The sequence below is a fragment of the Diceros bicornis genome, chromosome 7 (genome assembly GCF_020826845.1).
Source record: "Diceros bicornis minor isolate mBicDic1 chromosome 7, mDicBic1.mat.cur, whole genome shotgun sequence".
NCBI classification, from domain to species: Eukaryota; Metazoa; Chordata; class Mammalia; order Perissodactyla; family Rhinocerotidae; genus Diceros; species Diceros bicornis.
In genome coordinates this window covers 78,369,778-78,392,730 of record NC_080746.1, presented here as the reverse complement: position 1 = coordinate 78,392,730, position 22,953 = coordinate 78,369,778, and the positions used below count along the sequence as shown (strand labels likewise).

At 40.8% G+C, this 22,953-nt stretch overlaps 1 protein-coding gene across 3 annotated transcripts in view; it reads right to left on the bottom strand.

The window, feature by feature from the left end:
• Nucleotides 1–22,953, bottom strand: part of NELL1 (neural EGFL like 1) — a 778,808-nt gene that overhangs the window by 382,077 nt on the left and 373,778 nt on the right. For all 3 annotated transcript variants that reach the window (XM_058546145.1, XM_058546147.1, XM_058546146.1), the window contains exon 13: nucleotides 15,997–16,122. In XM_058546145.1, the coding sequence (XP_058402128.1) occupies nucleotides 15,997–16,122 (126 nt within the window). The remainder of the gene's footprint in view (nucleotides 1–15,996; nucleotides 16,123–22,953) is intronic.

Sequence of the window (22,953 nt, the reverse complement as noted above, 5' to 3'; positions counted from 1 at the left end):
GAGGCCTTGTTAACAGTAATGGGACATGGGCACTGAATTCCCTACATGCTGTGTTCAAAGTGCCCCTTCCTGAACTCGGTTCTTCTAAATGGGGTATTGTCCTAGTAATGGCTGAGCCATTAAAGCTTTGCTTTCCATTTAAAGAAAAATTATAGGAATGTCTCATTTATCCAATGGCTGACTTCTGTCATCTTCAACTCTTAGGAAGACAGCCATGACCCAGGATGCTGGGAGAGGAGTCTCTGAGGCATATAAAGGCATGAGAAACCCCTGTACTTTATTCCACCAGAGAACACCAGACACACTCCTAAGCCAGAGAAGGGATGACTGGAGTTTACTGATTTGGCAAGCCTCCTGATCCAATCCTGAGTCAGTCAGTAGATGACTATTCTGTCCATTTGCTGTCCCCACACCTAGAACACAGTTATTCCAGATATCAGCATGGCTTGCTCCTTGCTTCTCTACTTGTTTATATGCCCCTTACCAGTGAGACCTTTCCAGACTACTCCATATAAAAGTGCATCAATGCCCACCCAGCACACCCATCTCCCTTCCCTGGCTTTATTTCTCTCCATAGTTTCTATCACCTTCTGGCATACTCTATATTTACCTGCTTACCATTGACTCCCCTCAACTAAAACATAAGCTCCATGAAACGTATCAGCTCCACTGACAGCAAAGCTTTGTCTATTTTATTCACTGATGCATTCCTGACATCTAGAATAATACCTGATGCTTAGATTTCTCGATCGATATTTGTTTAATGAATAAATAAATTAAATAAGAAATGAATAAAACACTATGAGCTATAATAGAAGCTGATGCCCAGTAAATGTTAGGGAAGCAAGGAAAAATATGGCAAATGTTATTTCTAGAGTTGACCTAGTAACAGGAAGAAATCTTTACCTGATGGCATTTTTTCCCCTTTATTTTTTTTTTTATTGTGGTAAAATACACACAACATAAAATTTACCATCTTAACCAGGTTTAAGTGTATAGTTCAGGAGTATTAAGCACCTTCATATTGTTATGAAACTATCACCACCATCCACCTCCAGAACTCTTTTCATCTTGTAAAACTGAAGCTATATACCCAATAAACAATAACTCCTCTCCCCCCCAGCCGGTGGCAACTACCATTCTACTTTCTGTCTCTATGAACTTGACTACTCTAGTTATCACATATAAGTGGAATCATATAGTATTTATCTTTTTGTGACTGACTTATTTCACTTAGCATAATGTTCTCTATTTCCATGTGATAGCATGTTTCAATATTTCCTTCCTTTTCAAGGAATGAATAATATTTATTTAAGGAATGAATAATATTCCATTGTACGTATATACCACATTTTGTTTATCCACTTATCTTTCGAGGGACACTTAGGTTGCTTCCACATTTTAGCTATTGTAAAATAATGCTGCTATCAACATGGGTGTACAGATATCTCTTCAAAACTCTGCTTTCAATTATTTTGGGTATATTTCCAGAAGTAGAATTGCTAGATCATATGATTTTTAATCTATTTTTAATTTTTTGAGGAACTGCCAAACTGTTTTGCACAACAGCTGTACCATTTTGCATTCCCACGAACAGTGCACAAGGCTTCCAAATTTCGCCACATCCTTGCCAACACTTGTAATTTTCTGTTTTATGGCATTTTTGACCCTTACTGTCTCATTTAAACCATCACTTGTCAGGTTCATACTAACGAAGGAAATTTGAAATGTAAAGAAAATAAGATTCAAGGAGAAAAGTTATAACAACACACCCAAGAGTACAGAGTCAGGAGGAAAAAAGAGATAGAAAAAGAGATGAAATAAAATAAATCATGTCCAAACAGCAGTGGGGGAAATTCAAAACTCCAGCAGCTTTGAGAGGTGAACATGATAACATGCAAGCACTATTTTGTGACATGTCAGTTTTCTAAATCCTAAAAATAGGTAGAAAGCACAGCTCGCTGGCCTCCCTCATGGGCTTGGCTCCAAAGCTGTGAGCTGCTCCAACCTGTTGAAAAAAATAAATGGTTTGCTTGAGGCCAAGAAAAGCATCACAGGGCACATCACTGGATTCCCTTCCCTGCATGTGGCTGTGACCTAATGCCATCCAGAGAGTCCGTAAAACATTTTCCATGTCTAATGCTTTGTTTTTAAGTTGTGCTTGCTTATAGGAACCAAGGCAGAACATTGCAAGATGGCCAAACCGCAAAACCAGGCCAAACCAGAAAGGTCCAAGATGGTGATGGGATGCCATGTACAAAAGGAAACGTGTGCAAAAGGTGCCGTGTGCAAGAAGGGAAGATCTGTGCATGCCCCAAATGCCACACCACCCCCGAGCAATGACATGGAGACCCCTTCCCCTCACATCCCATAAGAACCTTGCTCGCCTTCCCTTTGGGGAGAAGGTGTTTTAGAACACGAGGTCTCCCTCCTCCATTCATTGATCAAAGAATAAAGTTTCCACTCTGCTATTCAGAATTGGGTCTCATTCTATTGGTGCAAGCGGCTCCGGCCAAAAGGACCCGCAAAAGGTCCCTTAGGGCTCTAGAACACTAACAGTCACTTGTCATTCAGTACCACACACTCTGGCTGAAGCAGGAATTGTCCCCTCACCCCCTCTCACATTGACAGGCAAGGATGCTATCTGCTGCCTCTGATCAATGCCCCATTTTTAATATAACCAAGTCAAATGGACCACCTGCTTGGGAAAAAAACAAAACAGGTTTCTTAATGAGAAAATGCCCTAAGGTTTTGGATAATCCGATAATCCACAGGCAAGAGCTCTCAGGGCATATTTCTTCAATAGATCATCCCACTTCAGAATCAACTGACTGTAATTTGAAGGTGTTTACTGACGCCTTCTATGTCTCTAACATCCAGCGATTTCAAACTCCTGATACTCGAATGCTTTCCCTACATTCAACTCAAAAACTAGAATGGGAAAATCAGTGCCAAAACGGGGGAAAAATTGCAAACTGATCTAGGAAATACTCTTTGAATTCTAAAGGACAAGGAACTCAATAAGGAAATATAAATATGGGAAACACATCTCATGAAGGAGGCAGGGGCTCACTGGAGAACCTCCATCTAGTTTCACAGTGTCCTTATGTAAATTAATCATTCAGGGCCCTTACACCCCCAAGATATATGTTAACATTACATGGTTCTTCAGGGCCCTACTTTTCCTTGAAATGTCCCTTAATGAATAACACCTGAGAAACTCTGAGTCCTCCTCCTTGGTGAATTCCCTAAGCACGTGTGCTTCCTGCTTGGGGCTGGTCTGAGCTTTGCTCTGTGATTCACTCTTCATCCAACTGAGGCAAAACAATGATCACCACCCACCCATCGAAACAGAGGAAGAATCAACACATGCACGAGATAAAGCCAAATGGAGACAGAGAGACACCTGGATGGTAACACTTCTCCAGTGGAGTAAAAGTTGTAATAAGGCGTCCATAGGAGAGAATATTTTGCAACCATGAACAGTTGTATTTTTAAAGTAACTTTACTAATTTGGGCAATGCTCATGAAATAAGTGGAAAAAATTAAAATATTGAGTGGTAGTTGCAATGTGATTTCCACAATATAGAATACAGATGTAGGCACAGAAAACTGACTAGGAAGAAATACTCCAAACAGGGCTAAATTACGGATAGTTTTTATTTTCCTCCTATTCTGAATTTCTCAATGTTACTACAATACGTATATATTACTTTTATAATTAGAAAGAGTCTCCATAATTTTATTAAACTTGCTGTTTTCTTTACATGTCTCTCAGTGCGCTGCAAATTCCCTCTGAGGACATTTTCCATCTGCCAAAGACTCCATCCTGGAGTCCTACCCAGACCAAGCTTCTGACCCTCCATCCTTCTCCTGACAGCAATTTGTCCTATGGCCTCGCATAAGGACTAACTAGATGCCAGCTGGCAGAGCTGATAAATGCAAAAGTATTCTCAATTTAAGGGGTTTCCTTTCTCGGGGAACAAACTTAAATTTTTAAAGGGAGCTTATGGAACATATTCCAAAGCTCTGGTCTACACCAACTCACAAACTAATGACTCCAGAAGGCAATATTTTCTTTATCTAAAGGAACGTATTCCTTGCTAGTTACAAACCATTGTAAAATCTACTTCTTGCTGGTCTCCTTCTTAACCCATCAGCCTAAAGTATCTGACTGAAGGCTCGTGTTCCCAGAGAATCTGGACACTGTCTACAGAGACTGAATTTCTCAAGGCAAGCGGCTTTCCAAATGTATTTCAACATGCCTTGGCGTCCTCTGAAGTGCTTCAAGACCCACTTGGTGAGAAAAGAGGAAAGAAATTTGGTGAACAAGTCTTAGGGCTTTAATCTTATGAAGCAACGTCTAAGAGTCCATCATTGGGTTGGGCTCTTTCCTGTGTTTAAAGCTTAAAACTCAACTCTCTCTGGGTGCTATAAACCAGGCATGGAGTACTTCAGGAATCTCCCCAAGATCCCAAAGCTTGTAAGTGGCAGAGAGAGCTATAAGTTAAATAGGATTCTCCAGGCCCCAAGTCCCAGGCTCTGTCGTTCTAATAATGGCTGTTGTTCACTGAGCATCTGCAGACTGTACTGCATTAGCATTTTAAAGACATTTTCAAAAGAGCTCTGATGGAGGTTGCATTTGTGTCTCTAGAGTTAGAAGGCCTACATTCCTATCTCTGTTCTACTACTTTCTAGCCTGTGGCTATGGACGATTCCTTAATCTCCCTGCATCTCAGGTCAGATTCCTCACCTGTGAAATAGAGATAGTAATGGCTAACATTCGTTAACCATTTGCTCTTTGCTCAGCCCTTTTCCAAGCACTTTATAAATAAATCTCATTTACTCCTTGGAAGATTCTGGGAGAAAGGCATGCCCATTTTCTGGAAGCTGATTCAAGTTGATGATGCTAATAAATGCCCAGAGTTGGGGCAGGAACCCAGGCCTGACTCAGAGCCTTCTGTTTTTCCCACCTCTACACAGGTCACCTGCAGGTCACGTTGTAGATCAACAAACATGAAGACAGATCTATTTCTAAAGCACCGGGCACCCTATTATGTCTCAATTCTTTCGCCATCACCCACTCAACGACAAAATCAAACTCCTTCAGACATCCTCCTGAAGAAAACACATTCTCTCTGCCATGTAGTAGTAATTAATGCCTTTCTTTCTCCCAGCACCAACGCTCTTCCTCATTTATGGCCCATACTTCACAATTTAGCACTCAGTTATTCGCCCTATAAAATCATTCTCCTTAAATGTAAATTTTATGTCGCCCAAAGAGACCATAACCTCCTAGAGGTCAGGAACCATACCTTACAGAATCACGGAATTGGAAAAGTAGTAGGTTCCAAAGTTATGCTTTTTAAAGAAGGTGAACTCTTTTCAAAAGAAAATTTAATTGGGATTCCAGCTCCTATGACTGAAAACTATTGAGCTAGTTAACCTTAATCTTTCAAGGTCCAAAGGAAAATGCTGAGTTGGTGACATTCTTTCAGTGAGCTGGCGGCAGGGGCAGGACCAGGTCTATGTTGACTGATTGTCATCCAGGAGTTGCTTTGCTATGGAAATCCTGGGTCTTTTCTGCCTACCTTCAGTATCTCTCTTTGTCTTGACCATAGTCCAGAAAAAATTGGACCAACTGCCTTGAATCTGGAAGCCCTACCAGAGGGCTCATAAAAAATAGGGCAGGTAGGACTTGGCTATCAGATCACCTTCTAGGATCCTCAAAGCAGGAAAAGAGCATCATAACTGCAAGTGTCCTGCATTTGTCATGCTGGCCAATCAAATTCTCCAGGAATATGATGAAGCAAAGGCACTGCTTTTAATCTCTCTAATTCAGACCCATAATCTATATCACTAAGGATGAAAGGCATTAGCATTATCAAGTCATAAATATTTTTTAAAATTTTAATTTAGTAGGATGACACAGGGAGATTTTGGAGGAATAAACTCAATGTCACCTTATCTACCATTTTCTGTTATCTAATATTTTAATAACACTTTTCTGATATTAAAACATAATGCAGATTCATAGCACTGTATTTCATTCCATGGAAAATACATAAAGTGTAAAGAAAAAATAATATGTATAACCATACACTCACAGATACTCTCAGTTACTTATTTATTTGGAGAAATACTCCTTGCCAGTGTTTCTATGTTGTCTGTGTACACACATGTGGGTGGCCATACATAATTTTTATTTATTATTTTAATTGGAAAATAGTATACATACTGGTTTGAATTTCATCATACTGTATAGTGAGAATTTTCCATTGACACTGAAGAGTGTTCTAAACATTTTAATATTCACTGTATTCCAATATATGGATATACTGTAACTCATTTAATCAAACTTCCATTAGTTCATATTTAGGCTGCTTTCAGCTTCTTTTCTTGTAAATAACAAACAGAATAAATGGCCACAATGAAAATCTCACATAAGTAATTGTGACTGATTGTTTCCTTGGAATAACTTGCTATAAATAAATATTTCTAGGCCTTTTGATATATACTGTCAAATTACCCTCAAGAAAGTTTGTAGCAATTTACATTCCTGTTAGCAACTTATGAAGGCGCCTATTTCCTGAACCACCTCCAGAAATGGATGATTGACATATATGTAAATATATAATATCTATCTGTATATCCACATATAGTCACATACACACATTTAGAATAATTAGTATGTAATGGCATTTCCTTTAATTACTCCTAAGCTTGAAATAATATCTTCAAATCTTTGAATATACGCTAATAGATGCTGTTGGCTGCCTATACAATTATGGATCTACACGTGTGCACATGCAAACACATGCACACACATAACGTCTTCTCCTTTACTGAAAACAGAACCCAGATTTTGTTTGGATGTAAAGTTAGCCAAGTACTATAAAGGAAGCTGCAACCTACCCCAGCCTGGGGGATAAATCTTGATTCAAGGTAATTCTATGTGCCTTTCAAAGACATATTTTATTAATAGGTTTAAACAATTTTGGCCATTGAGATGAGACAGGAAAACAAATCTGGGGATGGACTTCTGATAATTATCCTTAGTCTTAGAAAATGAGTCTAAGAAGGGAATCCTCTTTTCCCTTCTGACTTGGGAACACAGGTAAGTCAGGATCTGATACTTCGGCCATTATGAGACTTTGAAGGGAGTTACATCAAGTTTCAAACTATCATGCTGCAAATAACAAAGTAACAAGTTGGAAACAATCTGTGTCACTGATAATGTCATGGAGTAGCTGAGTTAACTAATTCTGGAAACAATGGCCCTCTAGACTTCTTGTTATAAGAGAATAAATTTATCATTTAAGCCAGTGGACTGGGTTATTTTTTTTTTATTCTTTCAGCTAAAATCATCTGAACTGATATACCTACACTCTCTCATTTTATCCTTCACAACTCTGTGAGGAGGTATAGAGGGTGCTGATGAAGAAGCGGAGAACTTACATGGTTTTCCAATTCATAAAGTAAATAGTGGCATAGCCAAGGCCTGCAACCAGTAGAATTTATACACTAGATTTTAACCATGAGAATTTAGAGCTTTCATTCTGGCCCAGGAATAGTTATATACATTCTCAATCATCTTGGATAAAGGAAATATAATCCAAAGGTGCCTCACTATATCTTTAAAATGTATGGAAATAGCTATACATATGCATTTACCAAGTCTTTGAGATAGAAATAAAGAATATAAGAGAGCTCACTGTGTTATTAAAGAGAAATGTCCAGTCATTGTGTCAACCCAAATGTGGATATAAGCAGGGCTGCAAGACTTGCCTCACCAATGTTATAAGTGCTAAAGCATCCTTAATCAGACTCCTTTGTGTGAAAGCTTAATTGTGATTCTGAATGCACAGCTCCAGTGACAGAGTGTACAGAAATATTAACAAGTCTTTTATGATGAATTTGGGTCAAGGGCAACACAGTACTTAATAGGTTTGTGCACAAAGACTCTGGGGGCAAGCTCCATCATTTATCCTAGTTGTTCTGCCACAGCCAATGTGGTTCAGATCCTTTATAATACGTGGTGGTATAGAAAGAACTCCCACTTAAATCCAACAAACAAGCCAAACACTGGACAAAACCTTCAGACTTATTTTCATCTTGAAATCTCAAGGGAAATGCCCTTCGATATCCTCCCTAAGATACATTTGCTGGCTCTAATAAACCTTAGCATTATTTTAACACTACTATCGCTAAAAGGAAAAAATATTTGGTCTTTGGCTTTTCCAGGACTACATACAGAAAACCAAAATTGCCCTGGAAAACCAAATGTTCCATGAATTTTCACCCCACAATCCCTGCGTAGAGGGGCCTCTTAATTTTTTCCTGTTTTCTTCTTTTGTTGACTTCATTTCTTTCGCAGGTACTGGGTAGTGAAGCCCAGTCACAAACGTGCAAGTAATGTAGCTTTCTATAATTTCTTCAGTTCAACTTAATGAATGGTTCTGAGCTCCTATTCCTCTGGGCTAGTGGGGTAATGGAAACATTATCTCACTCATTTTGAGGATTCCTTGTTTCCATCAAGATCTGTCATGGCTCTAGAGGATTCCTTATGACCAAGACACTGGCAGAGAGGGAGCAGTATGGTCCTTGGCCCATGGAACACACAGGTCACCATAGAGATGTCCCATTTATCGGTAGGGCTCTCTGAGGCATCACAGCAGTCATGTCACAGTTGAAGATTCAGCATCTCCCCATGAGGCCCCACCTATAGACACATCTCACAGCTTATCTCTCTCCAGAGTCTTACACATCCCAGAATGCAGCCTTGGAAGCAGGGCCGTTCCTCCAAAAACTGTCCAAGTCTCTCCTTTCATTACCTCATGAGCCAACATCACCCACCACCAGCTCAAGGGAACCCGCTTCTAGTCTACAATACAGAAGCCACTTCTTCTCCCTTCTGACTCCCTCTGACATTCTCTCTGACTCCATCCCTCTCTGTTCCTCAAAAGCAGGGGTGCTTAACCTTGACTGCACACTAGAATCCCCTGGACATTTAAACAAAAACACTGAAGCCAGGTCACAATCCTAGACCAAACGAAAATCAAAATCTCTAGGAATAGATCCCAGACATTGACTTTTTTTACATGTCCTCAGTGATTCTAACCTGAGGTGAGGGCTGAGAACCTCTGCCCTAAAAGATTAGGATTTTGGAATCCTGCTTTTGGTACTGTTACATCCCCCCTCTGGATGGGAACAAGGAGAACAGAGCCAACTCTCCATTTAAAGGAAGAGAAGAAAACCAAGGGTATACCACCAAACAGATCAAAACAGAAGGCAAATGTCTCATAATGATCATCAATGCTTTTAGCTGAGTTTTGAAATATCCAAAGGCACGTCTTATTTTGACTTTTCTTATTCAATACATCATTAAATGTTTTCTGGTATATTTACTAAAACGTAGTTTTGCATTCTAAAACATTGGATATAGCATTTTTCACTCAAGTAAAAGTAGTCTACAGGCCCATGACCAGAATGTCATTCTTACAGCTGTATCACCTCTTTTGAGACTGAGAGCCAAGTAATTAGTAACTTGTCCCTTTAATGCTGCCAGATAGTCAGAAGTAAACAAGAGCAAGGATGTCCAAAACAAGCACCCGCCATGTGCTTGAAAGATAAGGATAATCAGTGGACAGTTTACTACCGTGCTCTATCAAGTTGAAGAGTGTTCTGGTTTAGCTCCATTTCATGTGGCTCTGCTCAATGAGAAAACATCTCATATTTGAAAGTGTGCTGTATTTCATCAACCTTAGGAGGAAAGCATGAGAACTAGTCTAAAATTTCTAACAGTTATCTTTTACCCTAAGTCTATTAAACTGTTGCCTAAACTCTTCATTATAGGATACTTAATTTAAACCTTTATTATCAGATGATTATATCTAACTTTAACTAAGCTTACTTTAAGTATTTCAAACATATACTTCCTTCAAGCTTTCTTCCATGCCAATATCAAGAAAATAAAAACCCGTTCAGCCAGGTAATGGAAACCACATGGGATATTTGTTATTTCACTTGTTCCCTTTATTTCTTACCTTCATGGGAAGTTTTTGGCATAAAAATGAATGCTTACCCATTACTGTCAAGTACCTATCTCATTGCTGCGTGCTTGTGTCGTAAATCACAAGTATCCTCCAGTAAAGCTGCCTGAGTATCTCATGATCACGTCTTATCAAACCACCTAAACACGGGGAGTTTAACTGGGATAAAAGAAAGTCAGAGACCAACAAAGCAAGCAGGCTGACTATTCCAAAAATCAAAGGCTGCAGAGAAGAGCAAAGCACCCCCTCCAACCTCAATTCCAGGGATGACTCCAGTTTCAAAATTCATAAAAGAACAAGGGGAACTCAGGGGTCTTTATTGGAAAAAAAGTGATTTAGACTCACACACAAACTCCAAGGTCAAAAACTCCCCATGTCCAAGGTCAAATGTTTTAGATTTCACCCTTTCAAAGGCCAAGGAAGACTTTCCTAGAGAAGAGTACAGAGCCTCATACATAATACATGGTCGTGTCAGGGAATGCCCAGCCCCCGGGGATTTTTTAAGTTCTAGATCATTATTCTCAATTTTGAACCCTCAGAACTTTATTATCCCATGAGATACAATTTTTGCACTTAACAAGAAAAAAGTAGTAAAGAGCTAAAGTTTCTCCTCTGTTTGATACATAGCCTTTTGGCTAAGATCAAGTGTAGATCATATTTGTTTATAGATCCAAAAGAGTTTTGTGCATGAAATTGTTTATATCTCAGCATGCTATGTTTATGCAATCTCTCACTCTTTTTCTAGGAATTTTAGTTATAATATGCAAAAGAAAGATAAATGAGATTTGGCCTTCTTTAACTCTAGGTTCACTAATTTTGATCGAATGAAATTTTCAATACTACTACTGACTTCTAAAAAATTAGTGTCAGGCTAAATGACGTACTAAAAGAAAGGAAACAAAATGACATTGACATACTTGGAAAACCAGCAGCAGACACTAATTGATTTGGGACAGAGACTAAAATGAGCTTTGGAAATAAGGAATGTCAATAATGAGAAATGCTGTGTCAGGAACGTAGGACAAACAAAGGATGTCTTCAGGCCTGTCAATCTCCCCTAGCAAACGGTCCTCGGGAAATGAATCATCTGAAAAGACACCTTAGAGTGGCAGCCATCTATTACACACCTCATTTATCACATAGGCAAATAACCACTTCAGGCAGAAGTCTTCTTTGCCAATAAAGAAATGACAGAGATTAGAGGTGGGGACCTGCTCTATCTTGGAGAGTAAAGAGCACATTTGGCCTAACAGACTTATTTCCAGGACACCAAGGGAAATGTAAGGGTTCCAGATGACTATGCAAGTGTCTACTGGAGGCCCTGGAGTCTGGTCTAGAGGAGACACGACCCTCAGGGAGAATGCCTGTCTCTCAGCTCTCCTCCTTCCCATCCATGTTCCCCACTGTAAGATGCTAACGTGACCGAGTCATCGTACACTAACATGCCTCAGGCAACTCCAATAGCTCCTCTTGGCTTTAGAAACATTCCAAACGCTCCCATCCTGGCAGTCAAGCACGTTTTTCTTATTGCATCCTGCTTGTACTTCCACCCAAACACTTAGCACAATGTGTTTAATACCATAATTATTTCTTGACACTACCTTCCCCACCACATTGTGAACTGCTATTGAAAAAAGGTTATTTTAATCAACAGCTCCTCCTGTCAAAGGAAAAATATTCGTTGCGAATCTGTGAAGTGTCAGTGACCATGGTATTCCATAGCACCAGTCACCAAATATTTCTGGTTCTCTACCCTCCTTGGTGTGAGGTAGGACTGAATTCCTCGTTCCCTTGTAGTTGGCTGGGGACTGGTGACAAGTTCTAGTCAACGAGTTGTGGATGGAAGCGGTATGTGTCACTCCCTGATATGAACATTTAATGGCTGATGCAAGAACCTTCAGGCTCTCTCTTCCCCATTTTGATGACTAGCAATGTTCACAATAGTGACTATTCCATCAGCTTGTATCTCAAAGTAATTATGATGAGCAGAGCACCCCAGTGATAGACACACTGCATGAGCAAGAAATAGAACCTTGTCATTTTAAGTCGCTCATATTTGGGGTTATTTGTTACTGCAGAGCATCCTATCCTAACTGAGGCAAGTGCCAGGATAAATACTTCCATATATATAATTTGATGTTCACAATAACCTACATTTATAGCAGATGTCAGCAATATTTTATAAATGACACTTAGAGCAGTAAGTAATTAGGCCAAGGTCAAGTAGTTTTATTCATTCCTTCACTCAGTAACTATTGAGCACTGCCCTGCACCAGGCTAGGTTCTAAGTAGTCAGGACAGAGTTGTGAACAACAGTGAAGAGGGCCCTGTCCTCAGAGCTCACATTCTAATAGAAAGAGACAAATTTTTATAAATCACATATAAATAATAAAAACTCCAGATGGTGATAAGTGATATTCAGAGAATTAAAATCAGATGATATGACAGAAAAATGGGTCGCTAATTATATGAATCAGACAAAGTCTCTCTGAGCTGATCATTTTTAGGCTGAGATCTGAATGACGAGAAAGAGACAGTTATAAGAGGAAAAGGCTTCTAAGAAGGAGCAACAGCTCATGCAAAGGTCCTAAGGCAGAACAAGCTTGACTGAAAAAAGGTCAGAGGTCAGGGTTGCCACCTCATAATGGACAAGAATGGAAATGGTACAAGATGAAGTCAGAGAGGCAGAAAGGAGAAAAGCCATAGAGGGTTTTATCACAAAAGAAGGAGAATGGGTTTGATTTTCTGTGTGATCGAAAACTACACGCGCGTTTTAAGCAGATGTGTATGACTGCTGTTTTAGAAAGCCTGTTTTAGCTGCTACGTGAAGAATGAGTGATAGTGGAGAAAGGCTGGAGCAGAAAGTCCAGTGTGGGGGCCCCTGCAGAAGTCTGGGTGTCTGGTAGTAGAGGATACGGACAGAAGTGGACACACTAGGACAGATGTGGAGGGTGGGGTCGACGAGACTGGTGTAGGACTGAAGTGGAGGGCAACGGAAGGAAAGGAATCAAGTACAACCCTAGCTTTTAGGCTTGAAAAACTGGGCAGATGGTGCTTTCATTTGCTGAGATGGAGAAAATTGGAAGAGGAGGCGGTTTGCAGAGGTGGAAGGAAATCGAGTTTTGTCTTATACACGTTAACATGAAATGCCTAGTAAACATCTGTGTGTAGATGCCAAGTTGAACATATGATTCAGAAGCTCAGGAGAAAGACTGGAACTGGACAGAAATTTAGGAGTTATTGACACAGAGCTGCTGTTAAAGTCATAAGACTGAATGAAGCCACCTGAAAAGAACATATGTGAATGGAGAAAGGGGGCCGGGGCAGAGCTCGGTGGCACTCTAGTTTTTACAATGTCAGCAGAGGAAGAAAAACACCTACGGACGTGGGGCAGGAGTGCCCAGTGAGACAGAAGGAAAATCAGGAAATACGATGTCTCAAAAGTCAAGAAAACATGTTTAAAAGAGCGAAGGTGGGGTCAGCTCTGCTAAATGCTGCCGAGAGGTCACAGAAGATAAGAACACTAGATTTAGCAAAACGCTGCTCATGGCTGACCTCTATAAATGTCATCTCTGTGGAATGGTGAGTGTGGAAGCCTTACCGGAGGGGCTTGAGGAGGGTCTGTGAGGTGAGTAAGTATAAAGGAGGACAATAACCACAATTAAATTAAGAAGCTTTGCTGTGAATAGAAGCAGAAAGATGAGGCGGTAGGTGGGAAGGAATCTGGGACCAATGGAAGATTTTTTAAAGAAGCAAATCTTACTCCCAATTCTATGCCCTATGGAAGTCCAAAGCCCTCATCGAGATTTCCACCATCCCTGGGAGGAGGCTGTGGTGATGGTGATGCAGATGTGTACAGGGGTATGTTGGGGGCAGGGAAAGGGATAGGAACGGTTACTTTATAACGGTTACCTCCGCCTCCGAGGTCTCAACATCCCATACACATGTGCACCATTTCTGTCGCCCACCATGCTAACATTCCACTGGGGTGGGGACAGGGGAGGGTCTCACCCAGCATTCAAGGTGGGTGGACTTTGTTGAAGGTTTGAGGATCAGAAGGAAGACTTGCACTGCCTGCTGTACAGCAAAACAACGAAAACACCTACATTAAATACTCCTACCCTTGAAAGTCCTCTCAGTTATCCTCCCACTGGATGGTTTTCACTGGCCCTCTGTCCTTCCACAGCACCCAGCCTTCTGCTCTCTGACTGGTTTCTCTCTCCTTCCTCTTGTTTTTTTCTCTTTTGTTCTTTCTAGCTTTTCTGTTCCCTCTCAGACAAAATACCCACACACACAAAACAAAACAAAAAGTGTGTGTGTGCGTGTGTTTGTGAAGATTGTTTCCTGTGGAGCTACACAGTCCTCTGTGTGGGGAGAGAGGAGTGCTGGGGGGCCCACTGATACCCAGACCCTTGCCTTTTGCTCCAAACAACACAGTGGTCTTTCTAAAAGTAATTCTGGAGCCAGTTCTGAAAGTAATACATTTTCCATCTTGTTCCACATAAAACACCAGGCCAAGCACCCCCCTTAACATGCTTTCAGCAGGCGCCAGCTCTGGCCTTCCCCCTTCAGTGACAGCATAAGAGCAGAGGCGGTATTCTGATTTAATTTCAACACAGCAGGGGCTTAATTAAGGTTTATTGAGTGGCATGATATGGCGCTGTTGTGTTGGGAGGATATTCACTGGTTTCTTCTAATCTTAGGGTCAAAATAAGTCACGACCTGGATTTACTATTAAGGACAGAGAAGTAGTCATTTATAATATCACAGATTTTCGGATCATGTTTGCTTATAGGTCCAAAACAGTTTTGCCCCCTTAAAATGTTTATATCTCAGCATGCTACATTTATTCAATCTCTTTCTTTTTTCTCTAGGAATTTTACTTATAATACGTAAAAGACAGATAAATGAGATTTGGCCTTCTGTGGTCGCCAGAAACCTGCATCAGTCTGAGATCACTAGCCCCTTAGTTGAAGAACAGTAACTTATAAAATAATCAATGGCAAAGGTATTTGGACATACATGCTTCCCTAACTTTTCCAACTTTTTGCACCTCTGAAAAGGTTATTCAGAAAAAAATACATTTTAAAAAGAGTGGCAATCCATTCTGAGTGAAGAATTCAGTGTTTATATGCCGATGTTATTAAGACAAAGAGAAAGACGCAGGAGTCAGGGAAAGGTGCAACATGACTGAATCTTATGTTCAAGGAGCTCTTTTCTTACAGGTTTCAGGTTTGTCATTGAAACACATTTGACCAAGAGGAGAAAGATTCAAAATCTTCTACCATCCTTAACCAGTTCACTCTTTATGTCTCCATAGACTTGACTGGAAGTATATTGGAACCCCAAACCAAACCCCCCACAGAGACAGCACTGCATGCACGAAGGCCCCAATCACAGTCCCTGGAGTTCCAGTTTAGTGCTGATAGCCCAGTAATATAGGAGAAGAGCGGGGAACTGACAATGAGCATACATCAACCACAAGTCTTGACTGGCTCCACAGGCCCGATCCCTGCCCACCAGGTACCCCTGCACCCCCTTCAAATTTAATCCTTGTCTTTTCCACTGGGGACAAAGTACATTTTCTTATATACAAAAACATTTCATCATGATGGAAGGAAAATAGTTCGATACTTTTCTGTTTTTGAAACTGATGTCTCTAAGTCCCTCAGTGTTACCATAGGCAACTGGGACTTCAATTTCAAATCATACACCCATGCATGCATGCACACACACAGGCAAAAATACTGGGAGTGGAAATAAATTATGCAGACAAAATTTCTTTTATGACTACTTTCTTCTCAAAAGGTGAGGATAAAATAATGCAAGAAAAAACTAGGTAGGTAAAAACAGTACTTTGTGCACTTGGGGCTAAATGTAACAGCACAGATATGGTGCAGAGAAGAGTTGAATCAGAAAAACAACATTGCTTCTTAATGCTCACCTGTACACGAGAAGTCATCCACGCGAATGTATCCTGGGACACAGTCACAGCGATATAACCCAGGCAGGTTGACACACACAGTATTGGCACGACAGTAATGCATCTTAGCTGCACACTCATCAATATCTGAAGGAGGAAAAAAAAGCAATATCACGGTTAGTTGAATGATTGAACCAGAGTGTAACCACCTTATAATGAAATTAGAAAAGGCGAATGCCCATTGAAGCCAAGAGAAAAAGCAAGATGCGTTCAACACAAAAGCTTAAGTGCAAGTTCAGCTGGTGCATTAGATCCCATCTTGAGCTGAAAGTATTTCTAGAAAGATGCACTGTGAGACATAACAGTTAAGAACCCAAGAAGAATGAAGACGGAATCTACTATTATTAGCCTCTCGCCAAGGAGGATGCTTGACTTAAATGTTCAAAAATTAAGGAGTTCTGTGCCCAGTGAGTTGATACCAATTAATATTTATTAGGTGTCCACTGTACATGGTGTATCTTTTATCAGAGAGATCAGGGGAAGCCAGCCCCCCTCTGCTTGTGTGTCTTACTAAGACATGCTTTAATCCATCTGTCACAAAATGATGGTGTAGCCAGTTTCTCCCATGTTGTGCTGTGAATACAGACAGGAGCTGTTGTCTAATGCAAATTAATGTCTTTTATCCCTTGACCTGGAGATCCATCCTATGTGACAGAAATAGGGGCTGATTCGACATAAAGATCTTATTCTCTTTGGAATGGAAGTCAGAGAATTACATGCTTTCTCATAAAAGTTCATGATAAGAATTAAAATAACCTACAAACTTAAGTACAGAGTTTAGTCTTTTCTGGAGGTTATGTTCTCAAAAATGGTTTTATGTTCATTTACTCAGACTGCTTATGAGCGACGGCCAGGGAGAGGGAGGGACACAAGCACAGCATGGGAATCCAGGAGAGAAAGTGAGAGTTCTGGTTCTGATTCTGCTAGTCACTAGCCTACGACTTGCCATTAACTACTCTCAGTCCCAGAATCCTCATCAGTTTATCATGAAGTCAGTTCTGAACCTACTGCTCTGTATCTTTAAATGATTATCTAATTTAATCCATATACAATTCCATGAGTGAAGGACAGCACTGCCCTCATTGTAAAGTCTAGAAATTAGGCTTAGAGAAGTTAAACATCTGGCACAAGTCATCCTGTTAAGACAGGCTATACCTAGGATTTGAACTCAGAAGTCAATCTCTTATTTACCATGACTTACTTCACGAAAGCACCCTGAAAATGATGATTAGTCAAATATAGTATTACTATTAGGATAATCATTAAAGTCCTAATAGCCTTCATGTACAGAAATTGAGAATAAAAACAGCAATATTGACTCACTAGAAACCTCATTTATCTATTTATTTGAAAAGTAAAAGTAGATTGATTTATTTCCTAATAAAACACCCTGAAATAACATCAGATTCTTTTTAGTGCTAAAGATCTGTCAGCCTACAAATAAAAGTTATTGTGCAGTAATTGAGGTCCTAGAAGGAGACTCACAGCAAGACTTCCATAACTATGATATGAGAACAAAACACCAAAAATTAGTGAAATCATTCAGGCAATCAACAAAATGCTCTACCTGCACAATACCGTGTGCATTCAAAAATGATCCAAGACAATGCATAATAAAAATAAATGAACAACATGAATATAAAAACTATATAATAAGATTACATCAAGCTAGGATATAAAGGGAACTCTCCCAGGAATTTGAGATAGAACAGCAACTGCACGTGAGCATGAGGTGTAGTTCAGATCTTTCTGGAAGTCAGGGCATCAGAATTCTCTAACTAGTTGGGTCTCAGAATCATTTTAGCATTTTGCTTCACAGAAGAGTAGATATCATGAAAGTCAAGAGGAAAAGATTCAGGAAAGGAGTCATGATCACTTTCATCACCGGCAGTTAAGAAGTTGAATAAGACAAAGACAGAACTACCCACTGGATTTGGCAAAATGTTCACTGCTGACCTTGAGCTCATGAGAGTAGTTTTGGGAAAGCAGTGGAGCAAAGCCTGACTGGAGCCAATTAAAGAGAGAACGGAAGATGAGGGAGCAGAGACAGAAAAACAGGGAAAACCTTCGGAGATATTTTCTCGTAAACAAAAACGGGTTAGTAGCTCCAGCAAGACTTGTGTGGAGAGAGAGTCTTGCTTAAAGATGGAAAAGGTCACAGCATATTTGTACGCTGTTGGGAATGATCAATCCGAGTGATGAAAACCGATGGTATAGAAGAGAGAGGAGATCATTGCAGGAGAAGAGTCCTGGAAAAGGCAAGAGGAGCTGAGCTCCAGTACACAAATAGAGCAAGTCATCTTCAAAAGAAGGAAGCCAAGAGATAAACGAAGAGGTGGGGATAGGTTGGCACATTTAGTGGTGCGAAGATAAAGTAGCTCTCCTTTACTTGATTTTATCTTCTCGGTGAAATGAGAATAGAGGGTAACACCTGCAAATTAGGAGAGGGAGGTGGTATTGGATGTTTAAGGAGAGGGAGAAGGTATTAAAATAGTCATTTTGGAGAGAGGGAAAGAGAATTCACTAGGTTGTATAGGAGGGTGGCTGAGGAGCCACTTCTGAGAGCAGTCAGCATGGCCTTGTGTGTTTCTCAAGTCTCAGGGCAAGTGCAGGGTAATTGGAAAGTTAGGTGTAACCAGAGATGAGTTTTTAGGCAAATATGATGGGAAAAAAAGACACAGGGAATTGAGGGGTAAGGAAAAAGGTAATGATAATGAAGTGCCAAGGAACCTCAGCCCTTAAGGACAGAAGGGAGGACATGAAGGGGGAGGCAGACAGTTGAAATGGACTGGATATTATGTTGGGCACTGTGCTGCGCTGCCCAGATCTCTCTTCAGAACTAAAGTACTTAATACCCCAGCTAATGGAAGTACTGCCTGCTAACAATCTTCAGCTGTTAGCCTTTTAGGGACATTGTCCTTAGCTGAAGAGAGATGTCTCACCCACAGTCACACTCCCATTCTGAGGGCAACCTACAGTGAAGACTGGTTCTCCCTTAACCTAGGTTCAGAGCACTCAGTGGGATTGACCTAATTTCTCCCTCTGCCCAATCCTGTATGCTTTCCTTCCCCGACAGGCGTTCATCCCTATAGCACGCCCTAACAATCTTCCTGCATGCGGTCTCCAACTCAGAGTTTGCTTCCTTGGGAACCTAAACTGCAGCAGGAATCCTAATGGAGACAAGGAATTATTATAGGGAGGGTACTAGAGTGCATGAGCCAGAAAGCTCGGAGATGGAGTTATAGAGTGGTGGGCTTGACATTAAGATTTTGGAGATGATTTAGTTATTGTTGATTACAAGGTCTTTCATGTGACTACGGGAGAGTGGAAGAACAGATCATTATAAGTGAGAGATTGGGAACACCAGGAGAGGTCGGATATTGAGGGGGCTAGTTGGCATTAGTGTTGTTCATCAAATATTACCAGTTTTCCTCCTTCTGGGCCCATAATACAATTGTACTTCCCCATCCTCTTCAACGTTAGGCATGGTTATATGACTGAGCACGGACTCTGAGCGGAAGCATACACCTCTAGGTGGAAAGATTAAGAGCCAGCATCTGGCTAACCACATTTTGTTCTTCCTGCCTTGGAAATCATGGAGCACAGAGACAGTCACTCTTTCAGCCTGAGTCTCTGAGTGAGGAGCAAGCAACCAGATAAACATGACGAACATGTTGCAGGAGCTGGAGATACGCTTTTATTAATTGACGCCATTGAGCCTACCCAACTAGTACAGAGGACGACTATGAAGGCATCTCAAAGAAGGAGATTATTAAGCTTGATCCGGAAAGATGAACAGGAATTCACCAGGTAGAGAATGGAGGTGGGACAACAGAAGGAAAATTATAGAGGCTAAACATTTTTGTCTCTGCAGAGTTAGGAAGGGAGAGAATCATTTAATCGTGGACATTCGAAGAACATTAATTAGCCCTCCACTAAGTGCTGAGGCAGACTGATGAACAAATGCCATCCTGGACCTCACAGCCAGCCAAGACATTGAGCGAAACTTGTAAGTTCTATCAAGAATGTGAGACCTTTTAACAAGGGGATCAGACCTAGTCTGAGAAGGCCAGAGAAGGATTCCCTATGGAAGTGATGTTTCATCCGAGACATGAAATAGAAGTGAAACAGGAAAAGGGGAGAGGAATAACATCCCAGACAGAGATGAATGTTTGGGAAGAATTAGTTAGAGGAAGGAGATAAGCTCAAGTCAGATCCTGCTGGGCCTTGTAGGCCATATGAAGGAGTCTGGACTTTAATCAGGGTAATGACCAGAAATCCAATTTCTGTTTTTAAAATATCACAGTGAAAGAATGGACTGGAGCAGGGCAAGCTGAAGGCGAAATCTCGTTGGTATTTTGCTCACAGAGATACAGCCACACTGACTCCATTTCATTCTGCTAGGATGCTTGGCCATTCTCTAAGATGAGAAACTAGTCAGGACTTGCTTTAGAGGCAATTCAATCTTCAGCCTGTGGGCCACAGCTGCCATCCAGGCTGCTGACCGCAATGAATGTTTCCCTGTCATGCACCCTCATCAGCTCCTCCCAGAGAGAAACTCCTAGCTTATTTCCCTTTGGCCACCAGATAACTGCTGAGAGGTGTCTGCCTCACCTAGATTTGAAGGAGTTACTTGGCTACAACAAGCTTATTTTCATTCAAATAGCCAAACCATCTCCTTGGTTCTAGGATTCCAAGGACCTGAATAAAAATATTTTCAAAAACCAGACAGTGGGATGGTTAGAAAACCCCAGTGAGAATTTCTCTATACATAGATTTATCCAATGCTACAAGTCACCCTGGACCCCGTAGCCAGAATCCCTGCTGCTCTGCTGATGTGTCTTTGAGTAGGTTTTGTTTTCAGTTCACACCATTGGTAATTTCAGCTCTCGTATATCTAATAATTTCCTGGTACCAGTCCAGAAAAAGTACCAAAATAAGGCAGAAAAGTTGACAAATATACCAGAAAATTAAACTATCACAATCTTATCTTTGTTGTTTATCATCATGCAACCTCCAGATATAAAAACTACTTCCTGGTGTAAATGATGAGGAGGGGAGAAAGAAAGTAGGGTGTTTGGAGTCATCCAGCTGGGTCCCTTGAGATAAGAGGATGGTAGAAAGGAAGAAACTGACAAATTCCCCAGTTTCAGGATGGGGATGGAGAATGGGGGATGGAGTGGCAACACATTTGCCAAAGAAAGATTGCATCTCCATCCTCGGGGAAAGGCACAACACTGCAGATAGTTTCAACAGGCCTCAAGAGTGCTTCAAAAGCAAATCTGATTATAGAGAGGATCAAAACAGAATTAACATTTTCAGAGAACTGGGATTTCCTGAGAAAACAATCTTGAGAAATAGTCAACAACTAAGATTTTTAAAATGAGCCTAGGACAAAGGCTGCTTTTTGTTCACATACAAAAGATTCTGAAAGGTAACAGATAATTACAAAAAAAAACAAAAACAAAAACAGAACTCCCTAATGAAAGAATGAACTGATGCTCAGAGAGAAATTGAGTGGGCCCAAAGCAATGAGGATTCTAACCACAGCCCTGAAAAGCCATCTGACCTTTGCCCAGGTGGTCAGGGTGCTCTGCCTGAAGCACATGACTCTCTCAAGCAAGGTCTCTTCCAGGGTGATATTCACCCAAAAGCCAGGAGGCAAGAAGAGGCTACGCCTGAGGCTGAACCTCAAGGTGGAAGTTGAACACACTCAGGAGTCCAGGCTCAAGCTAACGGTCTGAATGAGTCTAGGAAGCTTTCCTAAGACTTTTCCACAGTTAACCTGACTACTGGAAGGATAAATGGATAAAAGAACACACCATTAGGCGCAGGGTGATACCAAGATGCATAAGAAGCTAACAATAGATAAGCTCATAGGGTAAAACTAGGAATAGCCCCTGGCAGCTGGCTAATACTCAGTAAGTATCTGTCATTTCTACATATCAGACATGATGCTAGGTCCTCTACAGGTAGCATCTCATCACTCCATTTATTCCTCTTGACTACTGGAGGAGGTAGGTATCCCCATGTCATGATGAGGAAACTGAGGCTTAGAGATTATTAGGTCACTTGCCCCAGGCATAAAGTCAGTAAGCATAAGAGCCTGGGTTTGAATCCACACCGTCTGACTTCAGGGTTGGAGTTGTTTTCACTGTGCCAGATCAATAATGTTTTGCTCCTATGACTAGGTTAGATACACCTGATGCTGCCACAAAGTGCATGGAAACAGAGCTCCACATTCCATGTCTGTGTGCAATGCTGTTCATGACATTTGGTCTGGTATCACATTCTCTGTTAAAACAGCAATGCTACACCGTGCATCACTGCCACTATGGCTCTTTTAAATCAGTCCTAATACCTTCACACTTTAGGTGCCAGTGACCATGGACCCCCAAACAGGTAGCAGCATTCTGGTCCCAGCTGGAACTCCCAGCTTGATACAATGTCTACTTCAGTTGCTTAAGACTATTGACTGCCTCCTATAGGATTAGAAACTAGAGACAAAAAGGTCTGGATTTTTTATTAAATATTGTTCGAGAAACATCTATCAACCCCACTGCAGTATCTATCAGCTCCAGTATAATGGGGCCCCAATTGCGATTCATTCGTATAGATTGCTTGTCACATTTGAAATATTAGAGCTTGTCTTCTGGCGGTCTTTTGAGGTAACGAAAATACATGATTTATGTCCCTCCCCAGGATGCTGAAGCAGTTTGTTTTTGTTTTAAAAAGGTATACTTGTAGACTTTAAAATGGAACTTGATGTGGAGTAATGATTCTTCACAAATCACCAGCCTCCATCTGCATAAGAGAGCTCAGAGCAAACACAGAGCCGAATTTGGCGTCTTCGTCATTTAAGTAGAGTGCAGGGTCTGGGGAGCAAAGATAAAAGTAAATGCAAAGAATTCGCTTAAT